Source organism: Anser anser (assembly GCF_964211835.1).
Source record: "Anser anser genome assembly, chromosome: 5".
In the NCBI taxonomy this organism is placed as follows: Eukaryota; Metazoa; Chordata; class Aves; order Anseriformes; family Anatidae; genus Anser; species Anser anser.
The window spans coordinates 2,828,148-2,853,256 of record NC_139725.1 but is presented as its reverse complement, the minus strand read 5'-3'; the positions used below and the strand labels follow the sequence as shown (position 1 = coordinate 2,853,256).

At 38.8% G+C, this 25,109-nt stretch overlaps 2 protein-coding genes across 18 annotated transcripts in view; one reads left to right on the top strand and one right to left on the bottom strand.

The window, feature by feature from the left end:
• AMPD3 (adenosine monophosphate deaminase 3) overlaps positions 1-9,005 on the top strand; it is a 36,863-nt gene extending 27,858 nt beyond the window's left edge. For 3 of the 9 annotated variants that reach the window (XM_083839983.1, XM_083839981.1, XM_083839980.1), the window contains 4 exons: positions 704-877; positions 2,010-2,120; positions 3,040-3,137; positions 8,709-9,005. In XM_083839983.1, coding sequence (XP_083696109.1) covers positions 704-877; positions 2,010-2,120; positions 3,040-3,137; positions 8,709-8,865 — 540 coding nt within the window. In that variant the 3' untranslated portion in view covers positions 8,866-9,005. Of the gene's footprint in view, positions 1-703; positions 878-1,105; positions 1,335-2,009; positions 2,121-3,039; positions 6,295-7,059; positions 7,341-8,284; positions 8,666-8,708 lie in introns of those variants that run through there. The other 6 variants (XM_083839987.1, XM_083839985.1, XM_083839982.1 and 3 more) reach the window with 4 other exon arrangements.
• On the bottom strand, positions 4,321-24,026 carry RNF141 (ring finger protein 141). Of its 9 annotated transcripts, none has more exons than XR_014585553.1 (7): positions 23,887-24,026; positions 21,873-22,069; positions 20,024-20,132; positions 18,778-18,959; positions 15,537-15,644; positions 9,462-9,577; positions 4,321-7,842 (listed from the first exon to the last, which is right to left on the bottom strand). XR_014585553.1 is itself a non-coding variant. In XM_083840028.1 (7 exons), exons 2-6 carry the CDS (start codon positions 22,052-22,054, stop codon positions 9,538-9,540), a joined length of 621 nt encoding a protein of 206 aa, XP_083696154.1. In that variant the 5' UTR covers positions 22,055-22,069; positions 23,887-24,026; the 3' UTR covers positions 4,321-7,842; positions 9,512-9,537. The 9 variants fall into 9 exon arrangements, 8 of the variants coding, with proteins under 8 accessions (XP_083696154.1, XP_083696153.1, XP_083696151.1 ...); XM_083840028.1 differs by having other exon boundaries at positions 9,512-9,577; XM_083840025.1 differs by lacking the exons at positions 4,321-7,842; positions 9,462-9,577 and adding exons at positions 10,095-12,937; positions 23,179-23,211 and having other exon boundaries at positions 23,887-23,977.
• Positions 24,027-25,109: the final 1,083 nt, after the last annotated feature.

Here is a 25,109-nt window from a genome sequence, read left to right as displayed (position 1 = left end):
ACGTTATCCTCTGAACCACTGATTCCTAAAATTAGACCCAGACATAGTAGTACTAAGGCTGCACATGACCCAGAGTATTCTCCTCTTCACTCTCCTGCTCAGCTTGGTGGGATAACCTGGCAGAACAGACAGATAATAATAATGAAGGTGCTTGTTAGATTCACTGGTTGCTTGAGCCAAAAACAGTAATAAATAAAGATGAGGTGACTACAGATTATTTATATTACATGCATAGCAACACGTAATGTCTAATAAATCACAACTATTTTTGGTCCTCAAATTGGACTGCAGTTTTGAAAATAACGAATGGCTTAGCAGCTTTGATACATGTGATGTTATTTGTGACTTCAAGCTTGTGGGGCAGGTACGTTGTTAGTATCAAATGCAGCACCCTTAATAGTCATATACGCTTTCTAATCTACAGTAAAGTTAAAGTCACTTTATTTTTAAAGACAAGGCTGCAGTCTTGTTTTGAGGAACATAAATTATTTTTATAAAGATCAGTAACAATTTACAATTCAGACTCTTAAATATTTTCTAAAAAAGTCAGAGTTCAGTGTCAACATAAATTTTTTGATCTTCATCCTCCCACTGTAATATTGTTTCCATTTTCCCTAATGGAGATACACTTTTTTTTTTTTCCCCACTGTCCCATAGTACCACTCAATGCTGACTGTGTTTGTTTGTTTGTTTGTTTTTGTAGAGTCCTGTCCTCCAGTATCTTTATTATCTTGCACAAATACCCATTGCAATGTCTCCACTTAGTAACAACAGCCTATTCCTAGAGTACTCAAAAAATCCACTACGGGAATTTCTACATAAGGGACTTCATGTCTCTCTCTCTACAGATGATCCTATGCAGTTTCATTATACAAAGGTAAGAATTGCAAAAATCACTTGTCTTCGAATTTGGGAACAGTGTACCTCATAGGTCCAGAATGACCTGAAAGCTGTTTTATATCATTGCTTAGGATATAAAGTTCCATGTCTTTCAGTCACTTCATTCATTATTCTTCCTCATTCTCAGTCTACTGCTCACTATTAGGTTTCAGAGGGAAATGTCTAATTTCCTAATTATGTTTCTTTTGTACTCTTGCCTCTCCAGTGTTGGCTGTTGAAGTATAGAATGAAGGATGAGGCTGGAGGGAGGTTTGAGCCTTCATAAACAATCCTCTAGAGTGCCAGGAAAGTCCAGTTTCCTTACTAATAAATCTGGGGAAGTACATTACTAAAACACCATGTGGAGTTTCTGAAGATCACATAAGCTCTTTGCTCAGTGAACTGAAACTGGTTTTTGCCCTTGGGTGGCCTGGCAGGTCAGAAATACCTGGTCACTGGTTGTTACGATGCTCCAATTTTGTCATCAGCGCAGACTTGAGTCACGCTGTGCCTTACAATGACATTGCTCAACTGTCAGTCTTCTGAGGATAAGCCAAGCTCTGCTGTGCTTCACCCAGGCTTGCTTCTTGCCCACGATATACATGCCTCTGCTAGAAAAGACAGCGAGGTGGGGGCTTTTTGCATGGGTGTAATGCAACACAGTGAATTACACACAGTGTGGGACATCCTTAGATGTGAGAGCGCACTAGAGTCAGACCCAACATCCTTCTTGTTGTAGGGGAGGTTAGAAGTGAGAAATTGCCCTGTCTGTCTATGTAGCATATTCACTAAAGATTTAAGCCTAGATCCTCCAAGATTTTTTTATTCCCCAGAATCTCATTTGAAATTGTCTAATAAATGCCTTTGAGGATCTGGACTACAGGCTGCAATTTCTTAGGCTAAAATAACTCAATACCCAGTGCCTATTATTTAACAAGTCACCCTTGGAAAATTTTAAATAAACAATCCTCTTTGTTAGTAATTGTGATGTTAATGTCTTAAACCTGTAAGTTTTCACAGCTATCTAAACAGCATGTATAAATTCCTTAATTAGTAATGACTGCATATCCACATTTACATTGTATTTACATTATTTATCATTTGATACTAAACATGTTTTGGTGATATAGGAAGCTCTCATGGAGGAATATGCTATTGCAGCCCAGGTGTGGAAACTAAGTACCTGTGACTTGTGTGAAATAGCAAGAAACAGTGTGTTACAGAGTGGATTGTCAGATAAGGTAATTGTGGCTGAAAAACATCTTTTGTGAATATTAGGGTGAGTAGGAAGTGAGAAGCAAGTAGTCTGAAAATTAAATAGCAGGTCCTTATGTGATGTACTTGTAATACATCCCTATCCTCTTTTACTGAAACATTTGCAAAATATCTATGGAGTCTCACATTTAAAAAGTATTAAAGTTGTATTTTTCCTCATTAGCTTTGTTTTAGAATCTCCCCCAATGTGCAGAGACTAGGTACCTGTTTATACTCAGTTCTCCCTCTACTGCTAAAACTTAAATACTTTAATCCAGTATCCCTCTGCAAGTAATTTTATACATGTCTTGCAATAAGTAATAAACTGCAGTCATTAAGCAAGACTTGTTTTTAGCTAGTAGTGAGTATTACGTGAAATGTTCTGTTTCAGACAGGCAGTCACATTACATTAAGTCCCCTTCTTGCTTTAAAATTCTATAAATCCATGGCATGCTCTTTAAGACTTACTTTAGAACATCCTCTCTTTTGTGTCCCTTTCAGACACTCCTTTCAAGGAACAAGTATGTGAAGGGGCTTTGCAAGTATATTCTGTTGTGTCTTCCAATATTCAGAACTACTCATCTTCCTCTTGTGCAAACTTTTAACAAAAGAAACCTAAGCCTCTTTTTTGACTTCTCACTTGAAAGATACAGTAGTGAAGACTGAACACTAGTACAAAGGGTTTTAGCAAGCCAAACTAAATGTGCTGCTGACAGTAAATTATATATATAAATGTTGGCTTTAAAATCTCCAGAAGTGGTTAAGACCCTGATGTAAAGGTCAACGGCCAGCTGGTTAAAGTTGCTCCTTCCACTTGTACTGGAATTGTTCAACTATATATTCAGTTATGCAATAAATCAAAACAGTTGAACTGATTTCTTCCTTTATGTTTAATCATGTTCACAGGAAAAACAGAAATTCTTAGGATTGAACTACTGTAAAGAAGGACCTGAGGGAAATGACATTCGGAAGACAAATGTTGCACAGATCCGGATGGCTTTCAGGTATGAGACACTGTGTAATGAACTTAGTTTCCTGTCTGATGCTATGAGAACAGAAGAGATTTCTACTCTGTCAAAGTAGTTACAAACTCAAAGAAACCAGAACGTTTCATTCCCAAGCAGGATGAGATGCTAATTAATATTGAATCATCTGTTGTTGATGCTACCAAGACATAACTGAACAGTACAGAGAAAAATAGAGTAGCTATGGAAGGTAAACAGCATTTGCTGCTTTCTTTTACAGCATTATTCTCATTGCAAAAATTTCAGTTTCTACAAACAGTAGGGTTTGTAAGACTGCTGTAAATATTAGATGCAAACTCAATTATGTATAATTTGTTTCATACAGTCTTAACTGTAGCTTGCAAAACTGCAGAGATTATAGATAATGCATCTGTAAGATGCATCGTAGGATACTGCAGATGCTGACAGAATCCATTCACCTGTTTTTGTCCTGCAAATCTCAGTAGCAATCATGGCATTTACCAATCGGAAGTTTAAACTTCCCTTTTACTCACTAGCAGATTGTACGGTGTGTGTAATTTAGAGGCTACCCTCTCATTCTGGAATGTGTCCTGACACAATTTTTACCTTGATGTTTCACCAGTTAAATTGGAAAACAAGAAAAACCAAAATTTGGTAGAAACATTTAATGATGAATTAATTAATTGTTTCCTGTTGTCATGTAGGCTATCTGTGAAGAACAGCAGATTAATGCTCTTTAATCTAATAGGTAGAAAACACAGTGTCAAAATTGTCACTACTGTACATTGTAATAAGTGGTGTAATTATGAAAACTTTGTCTTGTAAGTTGAGAACACTTTTTTATTGCTTTGTAATCAGAATATGTGGGTATGCCAGTTCAAATTACTTGGAAATTTACGCAGATAATTTTGGTTGCATGTAATGAGAAATTTTTTACTTGAACAAAGGAAGTGTTCTTACAAATCAGTGGTAGAAACTCCAGACCTGGGTTCTGATCCTACTTCTGATGTCTTTTTACAAATTTGTGTTAGTTTTTATTTTAGTCAATTACAGAGTTGAATGAGAATTCAAAACTATTTATACAGAGCTACCCCACTTGAAAGAGATCATTTCAAATGTAAACTTTTTATTTATGACAGAGTGGTTAGTAATATATAGCTACTGCAGTATTTATCACTTCGATTCTTTGTTCTATTTGAACATCCTTCTTAAGACAAAGTATTACTTCACTCAGAAAGGAGTACAAGTAATATTACAAGGTAGTATCTCCATATAGTAGAAATTGCAGGTAGTTTCACACCAAAAAGGATTTCAAGGCTAGGGGCAAACAGAGGATGTAGATGCCTGTAAATTCAATATTACACTACTTCATCTGAAGGCCTGTAGTCCCTAAGCTAAGATCCTCAGCCTACAGTTAGAGACCTGGATATCTAAAACAATAAACTGGGAGGTTAGGCATCTTAGAACAGTAATTCAGAACTAATGCATAAAAAGCAAATAACAAAACTTAGCCAATTAAGCCTTAATAGACCTAGAACCTTGCAAGCTTTTACTACATCAAATATCTCATGCCACTCAAGTTTCTTGGGCCAGGCCCTTCTCTTGGATACCTACATCCTTCCTTTCAGGAGCTGATCAGGTCTCACTTTCCCTTGTAAATGCAGACAGAAGGTGTGTTGGTGATAATACCTAAACTACTCAATGGCATAAACATATATATTTATTGAAGACAGACTCCACAGGCTATAGGATCTGAAAGCAATACCTTCAGAGACATTTTTTTTTTCCTATGTACCTGCTGTCCTGAATGGTGATTGCAGGAAAATAGCAAAGTGAGGGAAGGAAGAACTCCCCCTCATTGCCTATAACTGTACAGGCCCGTAAGAGCCCCTTAAGAGAAATTAACCTGAAAAAAGACTCCTAGGAAGCAGCCTGAAACTAATGCTGCTGCAGGGTGCCCTGGGGAACAGGAACAGACTTCAGGTCATTCAGGGAGCTGCAGTGTTGGCAAGGTTAGAAGAGGAATTCTTCATCCAAAATATGGTTGCAGACAGGTGGCAGAAGACTTGTCTTGAGCTTTTCAGCCATTTAGCCTAAGGTCTTAGTGTTCCACTAGTGCCATTTTTTTTAATCCCTTGTGCAGCTAGCCCTGCAAACTAGTGCTATACTGTTCAACTGTGTAACATGAAATTGTTCTGAGGTCTTAATCAACAGTACCTATTGGCCTCACTGTTAGAAATTTGTAGAAGCTCACTTAACAGATGTGGAAGGATGTGGAGCTCTTGGAACGGGTCCAGAGGAGGGCCACTAAGATGATCAGAGGGCTGGAGCACCTCTCCTGTGCAGAAAGGTTGAGGGAACTGGGCTTGTTTAGCTTGGAGAAGAGAAGGCTCCAGGGAGACCTCATTGTGGCCTTCCAGTACTTGAAGGGAGCATATAAACAGGAGGGGGAATGCCTGGTTACCTGTGTTGGTAGCGATAGGACAAGGGATAGTGGTTTTAAAGAAAGACGGGAGATTTAGGTTAGAAATTAGGAGGAAGTTTTTCACTCAGAGAGTGGTGAGGCACTGGAATGGATTGCCCAGGGCGGTTGTGGATGCCCCATCTCTGGAGGCATTGAAGGCCAGGCTGGATACAGCTCTGGGCAGCCTGCTCTAGTGGCTGGCAACCCTGCCCAGAGAAGAGCGGTTGAAACTAGATGATCTTTAAGGTCCTTTTCAACCCAGGCCATTCTATGATTCTATGATAATGCATTACCAGGATCCAAGAGTGTAATTTTCTTACAATGGTCTAAAAACAGTGGTTACAGCCTTTTTGGTACCTTTTGGTAAAATGCAGAAGTCTTGTCTTCATTACTACAACACCCTAATAATTTTTATAAACATAACATTGTTTACTTGAGAAAAGCAACTGTATCCACTCTGTATCAGCAACATGTTTTGTTTGACGAATTTAAGTATTTTTCATCTCATAATCATTGCTTTACTTGGGCTGCTTAACCTAAGCATTGCTGTTATGGCTTCTTTTGTCATTTAGATTTTTTTTTTTCAGTTTTCTTGACATTATACTATTGTATGTTCTAGTACATGTTCTGCTTCCCTGACCTCAGAAACATCTGGTTCTAACATGGTGGTAGCTTTTCAAAACAAAAAAATAAAAAAATCAAAATACAGAACTATTTGAATCTTTCAGTATTCATTGTTAAGAGACACTAATCTGGATTTTTGACAATAACAACAATAACACACAAATGACCATTACCACAAATTCTCCTTTCAGTGCATTCTTGGGTGCTGCTTTTAAGCGTGACTTGAGCTAATAGTGTTATATTTAGGAAAACAAATGTACATCCTTTCAGGCATCCATTACTATATCTCTTTTGGTCATCTTTCAATTTGGAAAAGGTTACTGAGTCTCAGGTTACTGATTCTCATGTTCCAGACCTTGAGCGTTTTTTTTTAAATCGCAGTTTTGTACAAGCGTATTGGCTGTTTCAAATAACCTCGCAATATTAGGATATGTATGTAACAAAGGGCAGATCCAGTGTTGGAGCATTAATGTCATCTGAATTACTGTTGGACACGTTTATTCAAATGTGAGACCGGGCAATTGCTGATGTAATTTTTTCCCAAACGGTGTTGAGATCCAACCTGGTTACACCGTTTATTTTACCCAACAGAAAACAGAAGGGGACTAGAAGAACATCACTGTAGGTGGTGATTTGGTTGGGGGGGAGGAGTACTTCAGAATGGGAGAATAGCCTATTTTCTCATCATTTCATTGGTGTTAAGATTCAGACGTTATTCAAGACTTCCTTAAATCTGGTAGCTCTGAGCATTTTACACTTTCACACTAAAGTGGTTAATTATGGTTATTTGGTATTTAAAACATATCCATTTGAACTACTTCTAGCGATGCTCTTCCATATTTTTTTTTTTAGAGAACTTTAGCAGATTTAAGGCACTTACTCTGCTACCGGGTAATGCAAGTCTTTCTTCATACCAGACCTATCTTACCTTCTCATATACGTCACTGCTCTTTACTTGTGGCTAAACCTTTCCATTCTAGTTGCCTAGTTAACATTTTGGCCTGAAAAAGGGGGGGTAAAGGAAGGGATGTCTGTGAGAACTGCTTTCTCCTTCTGTGCCTGGGTTAAATGATGTTTATCTTTGGTTCTTGTGGAAGCATTAAACATTAATAAATAAATGAAAACAATCTGGATAGGATTTTTGTGTTTGTATGCCTCTCAATAAAATTGTAGCTGCTGAAAATCTCTACATTTAACTAAAAAACTGCAATATAATTGTTAGTATTACAGAAGATTAAACCAAAGATGAAGGATTACCACAGCATGAAAACTGAAAAAAAAAAAACAAAACACAGCAGAGAGAGATACAGAAGATAAACATTATTTAGGAAAGGGAGCAAATGTTTAGCTGACTTAAAGCAACCCAGTGTTAATGAAAACCAATTATGTTGATTCGTCCCAACAGAAGACCTGGCATTACATCCCAAGGTGAAATTGTACTGCAGGGCTACCCACCCTGTATCTTGTCTCTGTGCTCATCCAAAGTGGAAATCTGGGTAGGGCATGCTGCAGCTCTTCTGATATTGGAGCTTCATCTTAGTGCTAAAGTATAAGTCAAAGCAACTGAATTTGGGAGCAGGAAAGCAGTTCTGACACCCACAGATGAAACAATTTAAGCACACAGAACAGCCTTATCTGACCAAAAAAAAAAAAAATTTAAAAAAATCAACCAACAAAACCAAGAAGTTTATAAGTGACAAACTGAAATAAATAGTTAATAGCAACATAAACATTCTGCTGCAGTAAAGATGACTTCTGAGGGAAAGAGTTTAACACAAATTACTTTTTTCAGTAGAAAATAAAGATTTTGCAGATGAAAAAAATGTGTCTCTCTGTACAAACCTTTTGTTGCTTTTTTTGAATAAGCTGGGTGCACATTAAGCACAAGAGTAGCAAATGGGGAACATACATAACTGAATAACGTGTATTTCTCTCCTATACTTCTCAAAACACTAAATACCAACATTAAGCATCATACTATATGTAATAATGTGAAAAACAACACTGCTAATGCATTAATCATTAACTATGGCTAACAAGTACCCTCCCACATGAAAAAATACTTTTTTTTTTTAAGGTCTATTGAAGTGGGTTGGAGAGACATTAATGTGGGTGCATAGACATTTGTACCAAAACCCTACCTTGTTCTACATACAAGCGAATTCCTGAAAGGGAAGTTTCTGGCTTCATTCATAAAAATACTGTGTGTTTCCAAATATATTAATAACTAATTTGAATCAAAGAAGCGTGCTCATTTGCTGATTTTGATTACCTGTTGAATAGTATTCTTCACTCCACCAGTCTTACCATGGGGCGCAGTTCCATCCACATTCCCAAAACAGACTTTTTTTTTTTAAACTTCACACCTATGAAGCTTATGCATAGAGCTCAATATTTTAACCTCAATAGCTAGGTTAGCAAGGTAAGCAATCACCCACCTCCTAATGCATGAATGGACATCTCAGATAATAAAAGTAAAGAACTTGTCAAATCCATTACAGATGTAACATTGATAAGAACAAGGCTCATTTACAGCAAATCGCGTATCTAGTGACAGAACTCTGGGGTTACTGGAGAAGAACGCTGTACCATTCACATTACTTTCAGCTACATGGAGCAATGGGAAAAAACTCTTTAAGGTATGTTGCTGTACAATAAAAAGGAGGCTTTAGAAGACAAGCATCTGAAGAGATGACTAGAAAAAAATCAGTTTTCTAATAATTTTTAAGAAATGCTTATAGGCAAAATTCCAGTCACCACTTACAGCAGGTGAAAGTAAAACTTCATGGCAACTTATATTCAAGAGTGGTTTAGCAACAGAAAAACAAAGAACACAATTCATTACTGTAGTATTAGTCACAATATAATTTCTTCCATTACAGACCATGTGTATTTAGTAGATGCAGAACTAAAGGGTAGATGTCGTATTAAGATTTAAGGGCAGACAGGTTAACATACGGTTCCCAATTACATTTAAGGCACCCTGAGGAGGCTGCTGATCCAGGGCTCAGCAAGGCACAAAGTGTTTTAAACCTACAGCACAGAGATCTCATAGTTTGCTTTGTGATTCCAGAACTAGGATGAATAGGGATTAGAAAACCTTTATAATTCTACACAGAATTCTCTTTAAAAGGAAAGATATACATGATAAATATGCCATTTACCACTAAAAAAAATAAACATGTATGTCCCATTGATTTGATGCCTAATCTTTAAACATACTAAATATAAACATTTTTTAATTTTTCACCTACCTCTTGGTGTCTCTGTCAACTGTATGTTTTGCAATTGTTAATTTCCTAACCTGTTAATGAATTCCTCTCTCATTTGTCACTTGGCTTCCAAAGATCCAAACAGATAAAGCAAGCAACTAGACAGAAGAAACACATCAATTATAGATTTAATTTCTGTTTGACCTCCCACCCCCCCCAAAAAAAAAAAAATCAAATAAAACCCAAACAGGCGAAATCTGAGAAGAAAGGATTTTCCCACCTTACCATTCTTAAACTTTAAAGTATTATCAAAAACACAATGGACTAACTTGCATACAAAATAAATCACAATTACTTGAAAAAAATAAATAAATCTCTCCCCCCCCCCCAAAAAAAACCTGCTTGATACTGTCCTTTTGAGAAGTGGAGGTTTGTTTGTTTCCACCACTGCAGAATGTTCCAATTTATTTGTTTTGAGAAAAAGGAAGAAACAGTGAGTCCTTCTGCAGAGATGCATTTAAGCTACCTTGCTAATATCACACTTTAACATTTGAGAAACCTCTGACTCATTATGACATTTAACCATACCATCTGCATGATGGAATTGAATACAGATTAAAATTCAGTTTCCAGACTTTTGTGGTATTAAAGCTAAGAGATTGTTCAAGCTTGATATTTCTTCCAAAGTAACTTTATTGCACAATTCATACACAAATTTTAATATATTGGAATGTACTTAGATATTAATACAATCTATAATTCTTAAATTATATTTTCACTTTAAATCTGTAAGAAATCTTCACTTTAGCACAAGAAGATTCAGTTCTAATGCCCTCCACCTACAGTTATTCATATTAATTCACATTTTAAGGTCTAGCTTCTGGAACACACTGCCATGTCCCTGCCAGTGTGATTCCTTTTCCAAAATTGGTTGCTAAATATATTTCAGAATAGGAAATACCAACTGTACCAAATTACTAACTTTTTGGTGTTAATATACCTATTATCCCATATAACATACAGTACATGTATTTTACAAGGCACACATTACAGTACCTACATCACAGCAGTGTGAATTATAAGCAACTTAATTAAAAAAGCTGTACAGAATACAAAGTTTACTTTTCACTATTTAATTAATTTTTGCATAATTTTGTATTTTTATATTGTATTTGCAAGTGTCATTATGCTACAATTAACAATCTATTTGCATTCATTACAAAATTATATTTTATGAAGTTCATGTAAGTTCTCAGCAGAAAGTTAACTTATAAAATCTCAGTTTAGAAGTATAATTGTCAAAATACTTGAAAAATTAAGTTAGCTTGAAGCAGATTTAGATGCTTTTTGTGTTCCAGTGACTGTTTTTTTTTTTAAAAAAAAAAACAGTTTTTAAAATTCAAATGTGACTTTAAAGTTCTTAATATGGAGTAATGCAAGCTCAAAAAGCAAAATGAAACCAAACTGGCATGTGATTAGGACCATTTGAGAATATTTTAGTGGAAAATCCCTGACTATTATAATTTTCAGCCCAAATAACTGCCCTTAGGTAACTAAACAGTCCATATATATTCTGAAGAATACCTCATTGATATCAAAGGATTAACAAAGGGAAAAAAATAGTTCTAAAATGGTTCTAAAAATAGTTCATAAATGGATTTTTGAATAGTTAAATAGAGATTTATACATTAAGCCATATTGGCTTTTAGATGATACACACAACAGGAGTATGTTGCTTATCTGTCTAAATGTCTATGATAAATTTGACAACTGTGCCACAACCCAAGCTTAAATGGGTGCCCTATGATGTGCACATTCCTTAGCAAATAGAAGTATAACAGAGGAATTCCCCAAATTTGGTCATTGACATAATTCAATTATTTTTAGCCAATTAAGAAAAATAACCCAAATGTGCTTATCTGTGTGTGTACACACCTTGTAGTTGAGAACTACTCTCTGATAAAAGGCCTTAGTCTTATGGCATCATCAAATTTGAACAAGTATGGCAATTAAAAATACAGTCTTAAAATAAGCAAGATATATGCTGATATTCCCTTAAATGATACAGTGGAGTATTTCTCAACAGCCTCAAGTTAAAAGAGGAGTCTTTGTTAATATCAAAAATAAATATATTCATTAATTCAGTCTTCACAACAGCAGTTGGTTGCCACAATATTATTTAAGCCAAAGAGGTTTAAGATGTGGTTTCCTGAATACTAATGATGACAATTTGTTTTAGACTATCTAAACTCAGCTCTTTAAAGATTTAGCTCTGCTAGACAGAAATACACTGCTGAACTCCAGTTCCCTTTTCCCACATTGTCACATGCATATCTCACTGCAAACATAACTATTATCAAACTAGAAGATTCTCTCTGCTACATAAAAGCATATTGCACTTGTAGATAGAAAGCACAGCACCTTACTTACTTAGATTATCACCTTGTAATCCTTAGTATACCTAGTTTTATCACTTGGAAAACTTAGGAGAAGCAAATAAAACCACAGCGTCAGACTAAACGACACCTTAACTGCTAATTCAAATAAAGCCATTCCTTTCAGATATGCCTGTTTAAAAATAATTGTGGCTGTTCTTGATGAAAAAAATATAGAAAGGAAGTGATTTACTTTTTTAGGATTGTGTGTTAAACCTTTACGTTTTCAAGCTAATGAGACTATGCTAAATATCCAATTAAAAATAAATAAGAGATTATCTAGTTAGAAGAATAACGGCAAATGCACAAGTACACTTATATGGATGTCTAACACCCTCCGAAACAGATTTAAAATAATTAATACTAAAACTTGTAGCAGAACAGATAGAAATCGGTATCTGTTAACTCTAAAAATAGCAAGACTGGCTACTGAAGAATAGGCAATGTGACATCTTCAAGTTTCAGCAGTAAAATTTAAAATCAGTAATCACTAGTCCTAACTCATCTTTATTCGTATTTGTCATGAATCTAAAAGGGACTGTTTTTAAGGAAAAGAACTTTGAGGTCAATCCATCTAACACGGTGCATCTTCAGTAACAATACACTGTGATGTTCAAACAGCAGTTAGCAGTTGTAGCTGTGTTGTTACAAACAGCTTCATCTAGTAGTCAAATTGTTAATTAATATCAAAAGTTACTGTTAAAATAACTGTTGTTAATGATTAAAGAGTTCACTGAAAGTACAGATTAATAATTAAGACTGCAAACACATACACTGGCTCATATATGCTGTGTTTTAAAAGAACAACACAGATTCACAGCAGCCAAGAAGAGAATTAAAAGACTGGAAGAACGGCAACAAGAGGTAAAACCAGATGTTCGTGAAAACAAAAGCTTCAAGTGCTTCTACTACTGTCAGCTTATTGGCCAGTGTCACGGTCTGTGAGGCTGGCCTGCCTCATCTACCATGTTAAGGATGTAAGTAGCGATATCATCTTCTGTAGGTGCATCTGAAACCACCCAAGAATCGCTTGCCCCAGTCACTTGGCGACGACAGACAGGACAGCTCCTGTGACGATCACTCCTGTTAGAAATCCAGAGAAATGACTATTTTTCATTGATAATCTTTTTTCTGGCCACCAAAACAAACAAACCAATGAACAACAACAAAAAAAGCCAACCCAGTGAGAACTTAAAGAATCATCAGGTTAACGGGACAAGACCTCCAGTATCTTTTTTTGTTTCAGAAGTTTTTCTTTACGAGAAAGATTTGCCAACAGGTCTGAATGCAGCTCTAGTCTTTGAGTGATAAATTTGGAGTCATGTTCTGAGTTTGCTCAGGCAAAACAGAATACACGTAGACACCTTCCAGAAAGTTTAAATGGTCTAAATTAACTCTTCGTATGTTTAGATACACAGCTGAGGTACTTCAAAAACCAGTCTCCATAAGCTTTCTCTGTAAAGAGAAAAAGAAATCCTTTTCCTGGATCAATCAGCCCACTAAAGTTTAGAATTGGCCCCTCAGAGTCCCTTTCCACCCACTTCGCTGTCTGAAGCAATTATGCTTCTAAGCTGCGAGTCTCTGTTACGTGCCTAGGTTAAGAAGAGATGAACTTTAGAAACTGCATACTAGAAAAGAATAGTGTAACTGGAACTTAGTTCAGCTGATGCATCAGCCATAGTAGAATATAATCCATTCTCCACCAAGATAGCTAAAATAAGCCCTGTAATGCTGATGTTAAAATATTTTCCTAGAAAAGAGAGATGACTGACTATACTCAGAGATCCACAGACTTTTACTATGTTTTTTCTTGAGCAAGTATTACAAAGGTAACTTCCTTGATAAGCCATTGAAAAAGACACAAAACAAGTCCTATGCATTATGACTTAAAATGTAAAATCACGTGGATTAACTAGTCAGGAGTCTCCAAGAATATCCGTATCACCTAATGCTAGACTGCCAGAACACTGCCTAATCCCTGTAGGTCTTCTGTGTGGCCAGTGGAGAGAGCTACTCTCCTACAGAAAGCAATTTCTCTGTTTTCCAACAGCTGATGTATCAGACAGATGCAGAAGCTGAAAAGCTGTTCAGTTTACTCTGAGGCTGAACATATAAGGTACGTTATAGAAACGTTTCAAGGCATTGCTATTAAGAATAAATTGTTTCCTAGAAAAACCGATACATTTAGTACAATCACACAATGACAGAATGGTTTGTGTTGGAAAGGACCTTAAAGGTCATCTGTTTCCAACCCTCCTCCCATGGGCAGGGATGCCACCCACTAGATCAGGTTGCCCAGGACCCCATCCAACCTGGACTTGAACACCTCCAGGGATGGGGCATCCACAGCTTCTCTGGGCAACCTGTTCCAGGACCTCACCATCCTGAGTAAAGAATTTCATCCTAAAATCTAAACTCAATCTCCCCTCCTTTAGTTTAAAATCATTCCCCCTTGTCCTATCACTATCTGCCAGTGTAAAAAGTCACTCTCCATCTTTCTTATAAGCCCCCTTAAAGTATTGAAAGGCAGCAATGGGGTGTCCCTGGAGTCTTCTCTTCTCCAGGCTGAACATACCCAGCTGTCTCAGCCTTTCTTCATAGGAGAGGTGCTCCCGCCCTCTGATCATCTTAGCGGCCCTCCTCTGAACCTGCTCTGTCAGGTCCACATCTTTCTTGTGCTGCAGGACCAGACCTGGATGCAGTACTCCAGCTGGGGCCTCAGGAAGGCTGAGCAGAGGTGGACAACCTCCTCCCTGTACCTGCTGGCCACTCCTCTGTTGATGCAGCCCAGGATGCAGTTGGCCTTCTGAGCTGCAAGCGTGCACTGTTGGTGCATGTCAAGCTTTTTGTCCACCAGCACCCCCGAGTCCTTTTCCACAGGTCTTCTCTCAATGAGTTCTTCACACAGTGTGTGCTCACGTTTGGGACTGCCCTGACCCAGGTGCAGCACCTTGCACTTAGACTTGCTGAACCTCAGTAGGTTCTCATGAGCCCACTTATCTAGCTTGTCCAGGTCCCTTTGGATGACTTCCCTTCATTCTGATTTTACCAACTGCACCACTCAGCTTGGTGTTATTTATAAACTTGCTGAGGGTACACACGATCCCTCTGTCTGTGTCATTAATAAAGGTACCAAATAGCACCACTCCTAAGACAGACCCCTGAGGGACACCACTTGTCACTGGCCTCCACACTAGACATAAAGCTGTTGACTGCATCTTTCTGGCTGTGGCCATCCAGCCAATTCCTTATCCACCGAATAATCACTATTCAAATCCTTTTCTCTTCAGTTCAGAGATAAGGATGTCACATGGGAAAAAAATATTTAGTAAATTGTATATTTGTTTCAAAGGAAAGCACAACACACAGACAAAAATTCCTGTAATAGCTATTCCCCAGATGGTTGGGCCATAAGATGGTCCAACTTGCGTTCATATCTGCATACTCTTGCAAGCTACTGTTTTTTTCTTCAAAAAGCAGCTTTTTATGAGATTTGTGCACCATAATGTACCAGCATCAGCACATGCCCTATTTTTCTCTAGTTTTCAAACAAGATTACAACGTTTTGTAATTAAACATTAAATTCTAAGCAACTAACTAAGGACTCTGTCAGACCAAACTGAAACAAGTCAGATAAGCAGTGCATACTATAAAATAATGAATAACCTTTAATATCTATTACCATTTGTCAATGCACTTCTGGCAGAAACTGTGAGCACATGGCAAGATCAAATCAGCACGTCCATCCATGCAGATGCAACATTCGTCTTCATCTGTCAGTTGTTTAACCCTGCAGAAGAGAAGGCAGTATTTTCACCCAGATGACAACTAAGTTTTATATTTATGCCCTAGTAAAAACACTAGTTACAACATTTTTCATAAAAATTACTAATGGACAGAACAGAACACCTGTACTTATCCACGATGAAGACGCAGTCTTGTGGATGAAGTAGTTACATCATCCTATTCTATGTTAGCCGACACAACCTCAAGCTACCAATAGATAGTAGCAATCAAACTAGACTAAGTTAGAAAACACATTTATTTTTTTCTGTCATGTTGTACTTTTGGTGTTGCAAAGGGTTATGCAAATCCTTTTTCGTATCAACAAGGGAAATGTAAATTGTAACTGTTACATATCACAGAACTGGGCCAATGAACAGAAACACTGTTTACATTAAAGGCAGGAGAAGAATCTGCCTTCCTTTCACAGACTGTCAGGCTGAAATATTTCAGAATGAACTTGGTCAAATTTCTGTGTTCTGGCTTAACCCTAGGAAATGTGACAAAAGCACGCATGTTAAGAGGATTCTCTACTGGAGTGCATGTTCACTAATTTCACATGCCATCAAAATGCCAAAAGCTAAACAGCTCTTAAGATTGAAAAGCATTGTTTTCACTTACAATACACTCCCCATTATTATTCCTTCAAATTAAGATTTCCTCCCAAGTTGGTTGTTACCCCAGGTTTTCCAGTTAAGCTTCCAGGTATTCCTGAGTGTGAGGGGAGTTCAAAACTGAGATTGCTCACTGGGACAGACGCTTTCATTTTATCTATCTTCATTTTTTTCAAATAACAGGTATCTGTATCTCAAGTTCATAACAGCAGCACCTCTAATATTTGCATCACCAAGATTTCTCAAGCGTGAGAAGGTACAGAGAATCCTCAACTTTCACTGAGCCAACTAGATATGATCCAACTAGTCAAGGCTCATATGCAAAACAGCTAGTTAAGTGTCCTGGAATTTTTAGGTTTTACAAAAAACCTGATTTGGGAATCCCTTCTCTGACTTGAGGCTTGGAGGCAGCACTATAGAAAACATGGCATTTCAGGAAAGACAGTCCACCTCAAGGACTATTGACCAAACTGCTTTAGATTAGGTGTCCTGGGAGATGCTCAAATACAGAGTAATTTTATTAACTGTACGGATTAGCCAGCTAATGAACAGTAACTAACATACTTTTGTTTTATTCTTCAGTAGGTTCTTGGATCTTCCTTTTCAATTTGCTTTTTGAGAAATTACTTTAGAATGCCAGGAGATTTTTTGTATAACTACAGATGCCGATTCATGTACATCGAGAAGCACAGTTTCAAAAAATTACATATATATATATATCTTTTGATTCCCCACTGTGTTCTTTGGACTTGCTCCCTTTCATTTCCCTCCCCCACGCAGCTCTGAATACTACCCTTTGATAATACTTCAGTCTTTGAGACTTGCTGGTATATCTACACAAGCACTTAAAACAAAACTGGTACCCTATTTACAATGTTTCTGGAATCTAAGACTTAGCTATAGGACTAAGTTACTGAAGAAATGGCAAAATATAAGAACGATAAACTAAGGAAATGTTTTTCTCTTCACTATCAGAAGGCATAAAGCAGTTACGGATATTTTGGAATGCTCTGAATAGGAGCTGTATGTTTCAGAGAAAGAGGGTATCATTCCCAGTGTAAGAAGTTAAGATAAGAAGAAGAATGAAACAGATATTTGCTATTTTTGGACAGTGACAGACAGCTCTTGTAGAGCTGAACAACGTCTAAAGGTGACCAGAGTTTAGGCAAGTTGGAGGATACCATGGAAAACCAATTTCCTAGGTGCAAAATACTTCAAGGTGCTTCAGGCTGTATTTTTCTGAATGACTTGAACAGCTTGGATAAGATACAATTGGAAAATGCCAGCTCACAAAATTAGAGCATATTACCCCATCGTATTAGAGAAGTATGTTCATTTTTTTTTGTTATTTGTCAGTAATACTACCTTAAGCAAAGAAGTTTACACGCACAGAAATAGGATGCTCGTCTTCCCCATCTCAAAGCCTGAAAATGAAACTAGTCTAGCAAACCTTTTATCTATTCATTGACTTTAGTAATACCTGAAGTTGTTTTCCACAACAAACTGGTTTGAGGTTGTGGCAGTTTGTTTAATTAAAAGGCCATTTCTAGATATACATTCATCTTTGAGAAAGAGCAGGAGAATATGCTTTCCTAAATGTGCGCGAAATTTGCTACCTGATACTAGCATTTTAATAACTCAGAACAGCTAATAATTGAAGATTATTTGTTTCCAAATATGAGAAACAGGAACATGAACAAAAAGAGCATATTCTGCAGTCCACTGGCTTACAAAAAAAAAAAAAGTGTGCTCTATTTAATGACAACATTGTTTACCCTTTTCTCAATCTAACAGCTGGAATATGACACTAAGAAGAGTTAACAAGGTCAGCAACTCTACCTTACTTAAGACTAAGTTAGAACACTGAACTGATTCAGAAAGCTGGAAGTAAGGCATTATCACTACCCACATTTCCACATAGGGAAAGAGTGAGCACCTTCTTGCTGTTACATTCAATTTGAACTGAAGTTATTGCAGGTGTTGACCTCAGTCTTTTGCTTTTCCTCTAGTTAACAAAGCAGGATGTCAACATGTGTGAGACAGTTCACATTTTTCCAGTCTTACATGTTAAATTACTACCACAATTGATGAGTTTCTAGTGGCAACAGATGGGAACTTTCACATGCCAAATTGTAGAAGAGGAAGAGAAAGTTTAAGTGGAACAATAACAAAATCTGTTTAAACAAACACTGTCAAAATCCCTAGATTTGTAGCTGCAGCTGATTCCATTTCCTCCTGTTTCCTTATTCAGGAGGTACAACATATACCATGTTTATATTAAAACTGACCACTAAAATGATTGTCCTGAAAGCTAAGGTATAGTAGTGCCAAAAGAATTTTAACCAAGTTCACTGCAGCTCTCTTGGTACAAGAGAAGATGTGCTATCAACGCTTGCAATGATAAAGTCTGCATCTTCTAAGCACGTTCAGTTTTGATCATTATGTGTTTGCAGTTCAGGTTTTACACACAACTTCCAAAATATTTACGTTTTAACTGTGGTCAGAAGCTTAAGCATATAAAAATACCTTCCCATCCATAAGCTGGCCTGGCATGATGACACAGACATCAAACTCTCCGCAGTTTCTTCAGAAGCACTGCCCTGTGCAAGAACTCCTGCTGCTTGACTGGTAATATCTTTATAAAGCTGAACAAACTGATACAAGTTCAAGATTCTTGAAGCTTCCACGATGCCACTTGCTTTATTTACCTTAAGAAATAAGAATTGTTAAATACAGTTTTATATCAGATTTTTACTGTACATTTATCAAAATTCTTTTTATGAATTGCAACTCTCATGACAGTAGCCACTTTCCCAACTGTCCATCACAGTGTTAGCAAACTGCAGTCCACTTCAGTAAGAGTTAAGATCTGAAAATACAGCTCTCTCTGTTTTCTCTTGAAGAACAGTTAGGACTACGTTTCTGGGGCAAGACAATTATCATCATTGCTCAGAAGGATTCAGTTTTAAGCAAGCAGGGACATAATGCCTAAAAAATGGGTTAACCTTAAAACAGGGAAGAGAATAATCAGCCATTTCATATTTGAGCTGAAAATAGCCTGCAATGATAGTGGCCTTAATGAAAACTAACAGCAACCAAAAAAGTTACAAACTGTTCATTTCAAACAAAGTTTGAACATTCACTTGGCTTGAACTGCACATTAAGATTGCTTAGTGGCTTCAGAACCATCTATGTATGTTATCTTGATAGGATTCACAGAGGAAAAATCTCCTTATTAGTAAGAGCAACCTTAGTAAGTTTTGTCATGGTCTTCAAACAAATAGTTAAATATTTAACATTTAGATTGGTTTTATAAGGAGTCAGGATATATACAGTTATGCTAGCTCAACTAATAATGCCCTGAATTGCTGGCTTACTTCATCTATTAAGGAACTATATGGTTCCCAGTTTGTTGTACTCTTTGATATCCATGAATCATAGAATGGTTTGGGTTGAAAAGGAACTTTAAAGATCATTTAGTCCATAATCACTTGAGTAATCTCAAAAGTCGAATATGAATTTGTAATTAATGGGCTGTAAGTGCACCATTAGAAGATACCATTCCTTTAAGCTTAGTCGTGAAAGTGTTTTTGTTTACCTGCTTTTTGCAGAAATCTAGACTTTTGATTTATCTCAAATAATATCCATGAATACATCCACCTGTACCAAAATCAACAATCTAGCAGGTGTTGCATTTTACCAATGAAAGTGACAGTCCTCAAACATCTACACACAAAAACCCCTGACAAATTAAATTTTTCAGCAATCTTACTTTAGTACAGATTATCCGAACAACCACCTTCCAGAATGCAGAAGAATCAGAACCAGGCTGCACTTCAAATAACAGATGTTTGTCTTGCCCAGAAGCCAATTTTGCAATACTGAAATAAAGAAACATCAATCTAACGTTATGTGCTAGATATGCAAAGATCAGTAACCTCAGTTACTATAATATCATTTATTGTTTACCTACATGCTTTTTATCCTAGAGTAGTGACCTTCTTCGCATATCATTCAATATAAAATACAAAGTCCATTTCATTTTAAATTGAACAGTAAACCTCACAAAACGTAAGCATCCTTTACAGACATTTTAATTCAAATATACTTTCACTGATTATTACAGTAGTCATACAATCCTGTTATGCTATCTAGAAAGTTTATTTCCTTACCATGTATATATATTATATATATATAAAAGGAAAGCAAGTACCATTACATGCAGAAAAGGTGTATTTTTGTTAGCATATATTAATAACGAAGCAGTAAGCTTCAGGTGGCCCTGAGATGATTTATTATTTTTTTAATGAAATACAGACACAATGGTCTTTCCACAAGAATGAGAACAAACTAAATTTACAGGCTAAAGTAAATGCTGTAAAAAACTAAAAAAAATGAACAAGAATGATATTTTGGAATTAATTATACTGAAATATACTTAGATTCTCAGGTGAAACATAAGGTAACATTCTTCAAAATCCATCTACCCCAAATGTAGCTGTCTGTTCTTGACGATGCAATAGACATTCATTAAAGCATGACACTGTACAAGATATTTTTTAAACTGAATACAACTTCGCATTATAGTTAAACGGCAAACGCTACCGAAACCCAAACACTAAAAAAACTCTTTTCAGCAAAACCCCTTTTCCACCTCAGCCCATTTTATACCATAAATACTGAGTGAAAACAACAACTCTGCTTTTTTTTTTTCTTTTCTTTTTACTGTCAATGTATCAAACAAAATGCATGCTATGAAAAAATCTTACTTATGCAGCCTTTTGTTTGGGATTATCTTGGTCACTGGTTTCAAATACTAAAGCGCATTTCATTTTTTAATGAGGAACAGCACTGCATGTCCAGAGACATAGAATCATAGAATATCACGCGCTGGAAGGGACCCATAAGGATCATCAAGTCCAACTCCTGGCACCGCACAGGTCTACCCAAAATTTCAGACCACGTGATTAAGTGCACAATCCAAACGCTTCTTGAACTCCGACAGGCTTGGTGCAGTGACTACTTCCCTGGGGAGCCTGTTCCAGTGTGTGACCACCCTCTCGGTAAACCTCTTCCTGATGTCTAGCCTAAACCTCCTGTGCCTCAGCTTGACACCATTCCCGCAGCCCTATCACTGGTGACTAAACAGAATAGATCAGCACCTTCCCCTCTACTCCCTCTCGTGAAAAAATGGTCACAAATATCTGTCTCAGGTACTACCTTCCCTGGGTTGCTGCACTGTCTCTTTATAGAGCTCATATTGCTACTTCCTATCAAATGTCATGGGCAGAGAGGACACAGCATGGCATCTTTAGGTGGGTGGTGGAGGACAGAAGAACAAGGGTGACAGGTAACACAAAAAGACGGAGCTAAATGTCTACCTCTTGTGAGCTTCTAAGAGAGAAGCAACACTGGCAGAAAGAAGAGTATTGGAGAAAAGTGACTTTAAGGAGGAGAAATGGCCTTGTTTTTTAAGTGCATTACAACCATTACAGCTTTAAGATCCAAAGGAAACATTTGAAAACCAGATAGCTAGTCCTGGCTTAGCCAGCCCAGAAGAATATATTGCATACAAGTTCTCTGTAAAACATGAAAAAAGAAGGAAACAAAATAAGGCTTACACATCATTAAGTTCAGCTACTCTTCCCAGAAATTCTTCATACGTTAGGAAACCACTTTCTTGAACCAAAGAGGCATGCTTTGCTACTTTTTCTGGCAACTTGTTCATTACAGTTTGTGTCTGGCTTGAAATTTGACCCATAGTGAAGTTCTTCACCTCAAATCCATAGCAAGAAGTTCTCATTCACTGGTAAAGCATCTGCTAAAAAGATTTTAAAGAGTTACATTCGTGTGTTCTATGAATGGCTGCTCCCTTTCTTTCTTTTAGTCTAAGAGTTTAGCTGCTTGCTAACCAGTCTAATTATTCTACAACAATGCAACCTGAACAATAGTCAAATCAGAAACAAAAAAGAACACTTGCAAAAGACTGGAATGTAGCTTTAACAGCTCATGAATAATAAATTACTTTGCTTATAGCATTACTCGTATTAAATAGAGATTGCTTTGCATGCAGATTTTTCAGCAACTCCAACGCACACATATAAATGCATCCAATGGAATGGAAAACAAAACCTCAAGATTATGATGACAACCTGTTTTTTCAAAAAGAAAAAAGGTCGCATCTGTGAAAGTCAGAACATCTATAATTGAACATATCAATGTATGTCTGCACACAGGCATTACATTAAGAGTTAGTTTTCCTACATCAGACTGACTGGCACCTCAATGAACCCTCATAGCATTCTTAAACTGGTAAGTCAAGGAATCCGAATTGCTATAAACCAATTCCGGAATCAGTGAAACTAGCCTAATCCCTAACTGCACAGAAGACTCAACTTTAGGATGTATCACTGAACTGACTTGCTCAAACCTCTCCAGTATCAACTTATTTCACTTTTCGTCTACACCTGTATCTTTTTCCCCAACAATTTTCACAAGGTTCTCCCCTATGCCTTTTGATTCTGAAAGTCTTTATCTACTTACTCCCCTTGTTCACTCTCATCTAACATTGCTTCATGATTTCCCTCTATTTGTCTTGAATTGCCTTTTTGTTTTAATACAAATTAATTCTGTCTTTACAGTTTGTTGGTTGTAATGCAAACTATTAGTTTCACACCTTTAAAAGACTTCTACAGAGGTCTGCAATAGCAAACCAACTGCAGAATAGTATCAACCTTAAATGCTGAATAATGTGGTAGCAGCTGCATTGCAAACCCGTTATGAGAAGCATCACAGAACAAAACTTCACCCCATGTGTACGTAAAGCTGTATTTGTCTATCAAACGCCCCAAAAACATGGCATACAGCTGCCAAGATCTTGGCACGAGGGAAGTAAAACACGATACCCAGCATAAAGCACGTTCTTACCCCAGTGCTCTATAAGTTACTCCTGCATTTCAGCTAAGAAAACAAATTTCTCATTTACTGTTTGACTTGTTATCAGTTTCTGTTCCCAAATGGATGTCTGTTCCCGCCGAACTCACTTCTCTGCTTGTCTGGGGCTGTTCAGCAGCCGCGCTGAGGAGCACACCCCCAGCTGTCACCTCCCAACAGCACCAACTTCCACCCGTGCAGCACCACCCACCCCGCACCTTCCACCTCAAGGGATCCCTCTAGCTCAAGCAGCCTTCCTGGCAAGCACGACGCCGCGTGGCGCCTGCTGCTCGCCGCACTGGGGTCCAGCAGCACCCCCAGCGCCGAGCAGGCCGCACCAGAGGCGCACCAAGAGCCGCTGCCCCCTCGGACCCGAGCAGCCAGCCAGCGGCGCCCCGGCCCACCCCGGCCCGCCGCCGAGGCCGCAGGACCTGCCCCGAGGGGCCGCTGAACCGCGCCCAACCGCCGGGCTCCGGCCGGGCCAAGCGCCCCAGCCCGCCTGCGTCACGGCCGCACCGCCCGCCGCTGGGGCGGGGCGGGCCAACGCTGCCCCGGAGCAAACGGGCTCCGCCGCCTCGCCCTTCCCTTCCCTTCCCTGCCCTGCCCTGCCCTTCCCTTCCCTTCCCGACGGGCGCGGCAGCGGCCCCCCCCCGGCGCTCCCCGGCCGCAGGCCCCGCGCCCCCGCCCCGGCCGCCGGCTCACCGCAGCGGCCCGGCATGGCGCTGGCCGCCGCCCGACCGCACCGGCGCGGGGCCGCTGGCTCCCCGCGGGCCCCGGCGCTGAGCGCAGGCGCGGGGCGGTGGTTCCCGGCGCACCCCGGTGACGCCGCGCGGTTGCCAGGGCTCGGCGGCGGGCGCCGAGCGGCCGGGAGCTGCGGCAGGGCCGCGGGGGGGCGGGGGGGCAGGCTGAGGGTAGGCCTGGCTGCCATTCTGCAAAAAAAAACGACCGAGCAAGCACACGGCAAAGTGGCCAACGCCCACGGCCGGTCCGCCGCTTAGGAACAGGAATCCCAGACCAGCCCCCACGCCACCCGCATCCTGATGCTTCGAGGTTTAATTGTGGAGGTTTTGTTCTCTGTGTGACTTAGAGAGGAGAAAAGGAGTAGCGCTTCCCCTTCCTGCCCGCTTCTGTTCCACGCAGCCAGCCGCACTTCCCACGAGAAAGGCACCCCGAGTGCCGGCCGGGACTGTGCTGGCCGGGGAAGCCGGCTGGGTTTCCTGCCGCCCGTCCCCCCTTTTGCTGAAGGTCAGCAAACAGCTGTAACCTCTGGGGGGAAGCCGAAGAGGGCTACTGGCAAATGACTGACACAAACCGAGCAAGGGGGAATGAATCGTTCATGTAAGACACTTGAGCATAACGCCATATCTGAGACAACAAGGAACAGCGTCATTGTTGAGAATGACTGGTAAAGAAAAAAGCAAGACACTTGAGACTCACAACATGGTGAAAGATTCCTCTTAAACTTGTGGCGGTATCAGTTAAGGGGTTAAGGTTTTTTTGATAGGTGGTCTGGAAATTAAATGTTTCCTGTTTGCTTTGTAGTGGTATGTCCAGTGCAGTTCTATTAAAGCACGAGCAAGACGCTTTTGGACTAATTCCTATGTGACTGAGTACTACTTGTATACAGACAGTATCAAATACAGTACGTGGTGAGTGGTGTTTGTACCTAGCTTTTATTACAGACAGAACAGTGTAGAAGCTTCACCTTAGCCTTCAGAACGTTGGCATAAATTATGTGTAAGCGAAAGCAGGTTCTTTACACTTCTGACTAGGCCCAGGGAGAGGAGATGTACAGCAGCACCATGATGCTGAGTTGGGGGCTGTTCCAGGAGGGTTGTAAAGCAGTATGCAGGGGAGCAAATCAGACCCTGTGCGTAGCCAAGCGTCAGCAGGCAGGTTGGAATGAACGCAGACTTTTTAAAGTA